The following is a 9101-nucleotide window of genomic DNA, read 5'->3' on the forward strand; positions in this document are numbered from 1 at the left end:
AAAAGGCACAAATGTCATTTCTTCTGAGAAAACAATAATTTTTTATAAGTGCAGTAAATATATAAAGTAAAATTTTAAAAAATGAGGCTATATTTAAGGGGACAATGATGAATATTTTAAAAACTGTTTATTATTAATAAAGGATGCTAAATTTAAATAGTGTTGATATCCAATAGGATTAATCTACATAGGCTTTTCATATAATTTTTATATAAGCAAAATGAAAATCAAAAGATAAATGTCTAACTTCCCATCAATTTGTATTCTCCATTGACCTTCTCAAGTAGTAAAATCTGTTAGTATTATCTTCATTAGGGCAGAGTGGCCTATTTCACTAACGCAAGCTTCTCCCACAGCATGAGGAAAGTGAATTTTCTGTTCTTTATACCACCTCTTTTAGGTGACAAAGAGAGCTCTTTCTTACCATTTTTGAGGGATTGACAACCAACTGGGGAACTTCTAAGAAATCAACATTGAACATGGAGTAGACCCGACAAAAAGAGAGAGGCCTGCCTCACCTCACTTCGAGTGACCACAATCCTGACCAGGGTGGAGTCATCTGTGCCAGCACCTTTCATAGCATAGTAGAGCCTCTCAGCAAAGAAGGCAGGGCGGTTCAGGGCACACTGCACTGCAAGTTAGAGATGGTTGAGACATGGAATCATGATCTGACAAGAAGTGTACCCCTCCAGCTTCATTTATCACTTCTAGCTCGCCTTTGATTATTTTCTCTGTAATCATCTCAGAAACATGAGGTGAGTTAAGGATGTTCAGATGTTCTCCTCCTTGATTTTTTTTGAGAAGGCTCTCACTCTGTCACCCAGCCTAGAGTGCAGTGGTGCAATCATGGCTCACTGCAGCCTCCCAGACTCAGGTGACCTTCCCACCTCAGCCTTCTGAGTAGCTGGGTGTGAGCCACTGCCCCTGGCCCGACATTCCACTGTTAATACCAATGTGTTACTAATACTCCCCTTAGTCCTAATATCCATGAGAATGAAACTTTCACTTTGTTAGACATCTGTGTATTAGACCACCAGAAACTGGTTGTTTAATTTCAAAAAGGAAATGAGTCTCACTGGGCTGAGTACCTGAAATACCTGTTTTGAGGACTCAAACTGCTTCATGGTGATGCTGTGAGTTCCTCAGGGCTTTCCCTTTCTCTTTAAAGGAAGTGCTACAACTATCAGGTATTCTCGCACAGTTGTCAAGAAAGGCCTACAGATGAAGGCCAAATAATCCCCAAACAGCCCTGTTTGATCACAGCACTACCACTCATAGGAAATTGCATGTAAAAATACAGGATTGTTTCTGGGGGCTTGTCCAATAAAGAAAACAAAGAACAAAAAACAAACCCCAAAGGATTAGGAGGTCACCTACTGCCTAAGCAGATTCCACTTGGACTATATTATCAACATTTAAAGGGAACAACTATTCAAAGCTCCCACTCATTTAAAAACAAAATAAAGCAAAGCACAAAAAATATCTTACAGATGGTCTTCAAACCACTTTCCACGTATCCGGAAAACTCACGGCTCACACTGCTTAATAAATCTCGATTAGCCATCTGCAAACAAAATTAAAGGGTTAAATATTTTTTTTATCTTAAAACAGAAGCCAAATCTTCAGAAGAAAAGCTCATACTCTGGAATAAGCCTCCATGGTAGCTCTCAGCTGAGGAAAGCTTCTTGTGGCAAGGATCATGTTAAAGCAAGATTCATCGGTCCCTAGTCTCCCCTCACCAGCTTGATAGAGACGCTGAGCATCTTCCTGAGCCATTTGGTGGTTTACACTCTGGTTCTCATCACGATTTCCCTGCAAAAGAGAAAGGCAGAAATTGGAAGAAATAAATAAAAGTTCCACTTAAACACTTTTTTCCAATCTAATTCACTTTTGGATTTAGAGAGACAATTTATTTTATTTCATTTTTTTGTTTTTGTTTTTTGAGATAGGGTCTTGCTCGTCACTCAGGCTGGAGTGCAGTGGCACAATCACGGCTCAGTGCAGTATCAACCTCCTAGGCTTAAGTGATCCTTCCACCTCAGCCTCCCGGGCAGCTGGAACTACAGGCACAAACGACCATGCCTGGCTAATTTTTTTATTTTTTGTAGAGGCAGGGTGTCTCACTGTTGCCCAGGTGCTGTTCTCTAACTCCTGGGATTAAGTGATCCTCCCGCCTTAGCCTTCTAAAGTGCTGGGATTATAGATGTAAGCCAATGGGCCTGGCCTAAAGAGATAATTTATTAAAGATTAATCCATAATGTCTGTCATGCATATCCTTCATTTCTATGCATGGAAATACAACTAGTAATTTATTATACTGTCAACTGGATTTTATAATATAAGATCATGGTTTAATGAGGTTATGTTAAAAACGAGGGCTTTTGGGAGCTAAATTAAACCCAAATGTTTAAACAAAAATATCTCTACTAGGAAATATAAACTACCACTCAAATGAAGAAACAGTTCTCTTAGCTGGAATTTAAGATCAATATGCACTGTACTGAGTTCTACTTTGTATTCACTCACGCGACTAAGAGATATTAAGCACTTTCTTTGTGTCAGGCACTATGTTAGGTGGTAGGGACACAGGAGAGACAGGGTCTCTGCCCTCAAGAAATGTAACTCTAGGGCAGGAGGGAGGGAGGGTGTAATATGGAGGCTTCATAAACTTTCTTTTCTTCATCTGAGTATATTTTAAGAGACACGATTTCACTATGTTGCCCAGGCTGGGGTGCAATGGCTATTTGCAGGCATGATCATAGCCTCAAACTCCTGGGTTCAAGTGATCCTCCTACCTCAGCCTCCAGAGTAGCTGGGAATATAAGCTCACACCACCACACTCAGCCATCTAATTATAATCTTAATATATAGGTATTTACTATAAATACATGCATAAAAATGACACATGAGCTTTACAGAAGAAGCTACAAATAACTCACTTTCTGCTAGACTGTGCCTATTTGTATACCAACTCTTCCCTGGAATAGGAGAAAAGGAAGGAGGAAGGAAGTGTTTAAGCTTAGATAGGCAGTTGGTTTCTCTCAAAAACAGAAAGACAAACCCAAACAAGAAAAGGTTGCCTTTTAAAGTCTCAGGGACCATCTTAGGAACAAGATGGAAAGATGCTCCTTGCAGCTGAAGAACTGTCTTCTGAGCACCTGGCACAAGGAATATGTAGAGGCACATTCTACATGGGCGACTGAATATAACACAGGAAAAAGTACTCACGAAAAATTTCCCCGATTATTGCCTTTGGATTCACACACACTTTCCTAGGAAGTCACTCCTCTACTCATGCCCTGGAAAAGGTAGGGCTGGGCCTTGAACTCTGCATAGAGACTCAGCACCTCATGTAAAATCTTAATACTCGTTTTTTAGTATTGTCTGTTTTCCTTCTTGTTTCTTTTAAATCCTAACCTACTTCCCTTCTCTGTTACTCTGATGTAGGTAAATTCAATTTCCTTCAACCCATTTACTTTGCTTTCTCATTTCCATGTCCACTCACTGTTACACACTATCCTTTCCACACCTACCTCCCTTTTTATTTTTTTAGATGGAGTTTTGCTCTTGTTACCCAGGCTGGAGTGCAAAGGCAGAATCTCAGCTCACTGCAACCTTCACCTCCTGGGTTCAAGCGATTCTCCTGCCTCAGCCTCCCAGGTAGCTGGGATTACAGGTGCATGCCGCCACTCCTGGCTAACTTTTTGTATTTAGTAGAGATAGAGTTTCACCATATGGGGCAGGCTGGTCTCAAACTCCTGACCTCAGGCGATCCACCCGCCTCAGCCTCCCAAGGTGCTGGGATTACAGGCGTTAGCCACCACACCTGGCCCCTCCCTTGGCTCTTTAGAGCCCCTCCTCTCCTTTAGATCCCTCCAGATGGTCCAATCTTGTGCACTAGCACAATAGCCAGTAACTCTTGATATTGAATTAGCATGCTAGTCATTTACATAATCTCTTTCAAATACACCTTCATCATCTCATTCTAAGTGTGCTTCTTTTCTTTTTTCTTTTTTGAGGGCAGGATCTCACTCTATTGCCCAGGCTGGAATGCAGTGGTGCGATCACAGTTCACTGCAGCCTCAATCTCCTGGGCTCAAGTGATCCTCCCACTCAGCTTCCTGAATAGCTGGCACTATAGGCACATACCACCGTGCTTGGCTAATTTTTAAAAATGTTTTTTGTAGAGATGGTTTCTTGCCATGGTGCCCAAGCTGGCCTCAAACTCCTGGCCTCAAGCAATCCTCCTGCCTTGGCCTCCAAAAGTGCTGGAATTACAGGCGTGAGGCACCATGTCTGGCCCTAAGTGTGTTTCTAATGCCATTCCAAATACGTTGGAGTATTTTCTGTCAATTCTCCAGCATATCTGGGGAATCAAAATAAGGAAGGTGCTAATCACAGTTATTACTGGGAACCCTAAAACATTTTTCTGCATTTCTGGGTCTCCTCACAGAGTCCTCACTTCCTGTAGCACCTCTATGGCAGTCCTACACGTCTTCACTTGATGGTACGGCATAATGGGGCAGGATAGTGATAAGCTCAAGTGTATACTTTCATCCCCATCCCAGCCACAGAGCCTCGTATTGGTTTCTGATTCCATACAACCTTAGAGGTTAAATCTCTAATTCCTTACAAAAGCCAGATTTACAGGAATAAATCTCAACAGTAACTACAAAGAAATCTGTACACTGGTTTCTGTGTTGTCCTTCTGAAAGATGACAATATTGCAAGGTGGCTAAATATTAAAAGGAGTAAAGAATGCTCACTGGCAAAAGACTTTTAAAGTATGTTCCCTCTATCAACGCACAAGCATTCATACTGTACTTACCTGGCACATGGACACAAGTAAACGCTCAAAATGTCCTGATGTATCTGACCTAATGTCCTTTTCAAGGTCTCGTCCAAATTCTGACTGATAACATCTGACAATTTCTCGGATTTCCTGATTTGTTCTTGTGCACAAAATCTCAATCAATACACGTTCCTGAGTTCCTGCTCCCTACATGAAATGAAGGGAGGATTATACAAATAAAAATGAAATTTCTGCAAGTAATTAAATCTTAACTGCTTCATCAAATATTACTTTGTTCTCTAGAACTAAAAACTATACATTCAGATGGATGATGGGAAATAAAGAATTGCTTTAATTACCACTGTAAATTCAGAACTGCCATAATTTGTACAGTCTTACATATGAAATAGGACAAAATACTCACAACAAATGACATACAGTACCTGCATTGCTTTTCGTAAGCTCCAGGCATCGTAATACGTAGGAGGCATGAAGAGGGCCAGAATCAGTTCTTCCATATTTCCACTTAACTCTGATTTGAGATCTTTGATTAAATCCTATTTAATTACAAATACAAGCTAAGTATATGTGTTCTCCAAATTTTGTCACTTGAGTGTAATGTATGTACAAGCAGATCTATTTTATTCATTCTATCAATGAACATTTAATAAATTCTTATTCCACTCTACGAGGTACAAAAACAAGGGATATATGAAACAAAGAATTATTCAAACTAACAAAATGATAAACAGATATTTACTTAGTAAAAGAAACTGTTCTTGGTTCTATGAGGAAGTAGAAACCTTTATGATCTTGTTCTTGTTTTTTTGTTGTTGTTATTTTTTTTGAGACAGAGTCTTGCTCTGTCACCCAGGCTGCAATGCAGTGGTGTGATCTCGGCTCACTGCAACCTCCGCCTCCTGGGTTCAAGCGATTCTCCTGCCTCAGCCCCCTGAGTAGCTGGGACTACAGGCGCATCCTGCCACGCCCGGCTAATTTTTGTATTTTTAGTGGAGATGGGGTTTCACCACGTTGGCCAGGCTGGTCTTGAACGCCTGACCCCAATTGATCCACCTGCCTTGGCCTCCCGAAGTGCTGGAATTACATGCATGAGCCACTGTGCCCAGCCAATCTTGTTCTTATTTGGAAAGATACACATCTAAAATAATAATAATAATAATAAGGTAACCTGTACTCTAGCACTGGGTAAGTAGCATAGAAATAAGTAACAGAGAAAGTTGAAACAGAAAAAGTTCAAAGTCAGCTAGAGAGCTCAGAGAAGAATGTAAAAATTAGCACGCAAAGAGGAAGGAGAAAGGTATTTCAGGTAAGAAGGAATACCACCAAGGAACACAGAAGCGGTTCCCAGCCTTGACTCTTCATTACATTCATTTGTGGAGCTTTAAAAAAAACAAAACAAAACAAACCAAACCACTGACGTCCAGGACTAAGACTCAGAGACTCTGTGTATTTTTAAGTTTTAAAGGAAATTACGATGTTCAGTTAAGGTTGAGAATCACGCATATAGAGGCAAGAATGAGCAAAGCTTGTTCAATGGAACAATAAGACAACTGTTTTTGTTACAGAGGAAGGTTTTCATAATAGATGAGTTAAAACAAAGTTGTAACTAAATCTTGGATTATTACATTGAATGCCAAGCTAAAGAATGTGGACTTGATTCTGTTTGCTGGGAGGAACCACTGGAAACTTTTCATGCAAGAAAATGGCACTGATGTAGCAATAATATTCAGAATGGATGACGGTGACAAAGAAGCTATAGATGAAAACATTTAGGCTACTGGAATATTTAGTGAAGAGGTAATAAAGTCTTGGACTTGAGTGATAACAGTGGAAATGAGAAGAAACAAAGTAGACAAAAGAAACATTTTAAAGGGCCACTTTATAGATTAGATCAATAAAAACTAGTAAATAACCAATTGCTAGGACAAAGCATACAGAACACTATGACTGATAAAGAAAAACATGGAATCAAAGATGACTCTATAGCAGGCTAGAACAGTATTTTACTAATTAGGAAGTTAAGAGGTGGCTAGTGGTACGGAAATCAGATTGTTAGTTTTAACTCTAAAGCAATATATAAGAAAACTCGAGATAGCATTGTACAGCCTAGATAAAACGTTCATAACATGGCAAATATCTTTGTGAGAAAAGTGAGTCTGATGTTGAAGCTTAAGGAGATCTAGGGTTTATGTTGCATAAACAGTCACTGGGCTGGGCAGACAGGGAAAGGCAGAATAGAATAAGCAAGGTGGGACTAATCAATGGACCACTACACCATTCTGAAAAACATAAACTAGATGCAGAGAACATTAGGACATTTTTAGGATTCCTATCTAAATGACAAAGCAGGTCGGGCGTGGTGGTGCAGGCCTGTAATCCCAGCACTTTGGGAGGCCAAGGCCGGCAGATCACATGAGGCCAGGAGTTTGAGACCACACTTGCCAACACGGTGAAATCCCGTCTCTACTAAAAGTACAAAAATTAGCTGGGCGTGGTGGCAGACACTTATAATTCCAGCTACTTGAGAGGCTGAGGCACGAAAATTGCTTTTGCCTGGGAAGTGGAGGCTGCAGTGACCGGAGATCGTGCCACTGCACTCCAGCCTTTTGAGACTCTGTCTCAAAAAAAGTAAAAAATAAAATAACATAAAATAAAATAAATAAATCAATAATGCAAAGCAGTGTGCTATCCATGTTTTCCCATTATATCTGAGGAATAGTGGCATTTTTTAGCCATAGAATCTTGTTGGATTTAGAAACTGATAATCCATTCAACAAATATTAAGTGGCTACTTGCCATTATACACTTGGTACTGTAATACAAAGATGACTATGACCATGGTTTGTCCTATGGGAGCTCAGTTTTTGGGGGTGGGCCATGAGATTAGTTATAACAGAGGTTTTACAAAGTGCTGTGTACTTAATACTACAGTATTAAGAAGAAGCTAAATTCTGTCCAGACTAATGAAAGAAACTTCACAGAGTAGCTGATATGTAAGCCAAATCTTAAAGAAGTTGGCCATGAAAAAAAGAAAAGGTATTCAAGGCCAGAAGAATGGCATGTACACAACACAGAAGCATAAAAGATCATGGTGTGTACACAGAATGGCAAACATTTCCATATTATTATTTTTTTGATATAGGGTCTTGTTCTGTGACGCAGGCTACAGTGTAGTAACACAATCACAGCTCACTACAGCCTGACTTCCTGGGCTCAAGCGCAATCTTTCCACCTCAGCCTCCCAAGCAGCTGGGACTACAGACATACACCATCACACCCAGCTAATATAATTTGGTGTCATTGTTGTTGGAAATGAAGTCTCCCTATATTGCCCAGGCTGGTCTCGAACAGCTGGCCTCAAGAAATTCTCCTGCCTTGGTCTCCCAAAGTGCTGGGATTACAGGCATAAGCCACCACGCTCAGCCCATATAATTTTAATATAGGACATGTTTAGAGAAAGGGAGAGAAGCACAAGACGAAGAATAAACAAGGGCTATGTAATAAGCCTTGAATCCCACTGTAACAGGCAGAAGATTGAGAACCATCCTCTTGATCATGATTGTAGTCGTGATCTACTTTCTACTGAATATCTATCACATGTGTGACCGGAGTAAGGTATAATTATGAGATCAAGGACTACTCTAGAATGAAAAAGCCTTTTAAGAGAAATAGGCAGGGCACAAAGTGCTATAAACCCAGCACTTTGGGAGGCCTAGGCAGGCACATCACTTGAGGTCAGGAGTTTGAGAGCAGCCAGGCCAACATGGTGAAACTCTGTCTCTACTAAAAATACAAAAATTAGCCAGGCATGGTGGCGTGCACCTGTAGTCCCAGCTACTTGGGAGGCTGATGCAGGAGAATTGCTTGAACTTGGGAAGCAAAGATTGCAGTGAGCTGAGATTGCACCATTGCACTCCAGCCTGGACACTGCAGTGAGACTTCATCTCAAAAAAAAACAGAGAAATATATAGGGAATACAGTACTCTTGAGGTCTCTGAAGTCTAGTTGTCCCTTTTTTGCACCCCAGGTACTAATCAAAATATAGTATCCAATCTGACATGAATGCAGAGTCTACCGGTCACTGCTGGTGCTTACTCCAGGAAAGAAAAACATACCTTGCCATAAGAGGTCTTAAATGCTGCTTTAATTTTTTGCCTCTGATCATTGGAACGGTTGGCCACCACATCCACAATTGCCTGCTCGTCTGTCCCTGGAAGAACCACACATGTTTAAATAAGGACAAAGTATGTGCTAGGAGCTGCTTGAGGTCATTTTTTTTTTTTTTTTT

General features: G+C 40.5%; 1 protein-coding gene across 2 annotated transcripts in view; it reads right to left on the reverse strand.

Annotated features, from left to right (window-relative positions):
• Positions 1 to 9101, reverse strand: part of ANXA7 (annexin A7) — a 41236-nt gene that overhangs the window by 2990 nt on the left and 29145 nt on the right. For both annotated transcript variants that reach the window (XM_011991131.1, XM_011991132.1), the window contains 6 exons: positions 8929 to 9023; positions 5236 to 5349; positions 4829 to 4999; positions 1642 to 1812; positions 1489 to 1564; positions 519 to 631 (listed from right to left, as the gene is read on the reverse strand). In XM_011991131.1, coding sequence (XP_011846521.1) covers positions 519 to 631; positions 1489 to 1564; positions 1642 to 1812; positions 4829 to 4999; positions 5236 to 5349; positions 8929 to 9023 — 740 coding nt within the window. The remainder of the gene's footprint in view (positions 1 to 518; positions 632 to 1488; positions 1565 to 1641; positions 1813 to 4828; positions 5000 to 5235; positions 5350 to 8928; positions 9024 to 9101) is intronic.

This window comes from Mandrillus leucophaeus, unplaced genomic scaffold, assembly GCF_000951045.1.
Source record: "Mandrillus leucophaeus isolate KB7577 unplaced genomic scaffold, Mleu.le_1.0 Scaffold39, whole genome shotgun sequence".
In the NCBI taxonomy this organism is placed as follows: Eukaryota; Metazoa; Chordata; class Mammalia; order Primates; family Cercopithecidae; genus Mandrillus; species Mandrillus leucophaeus.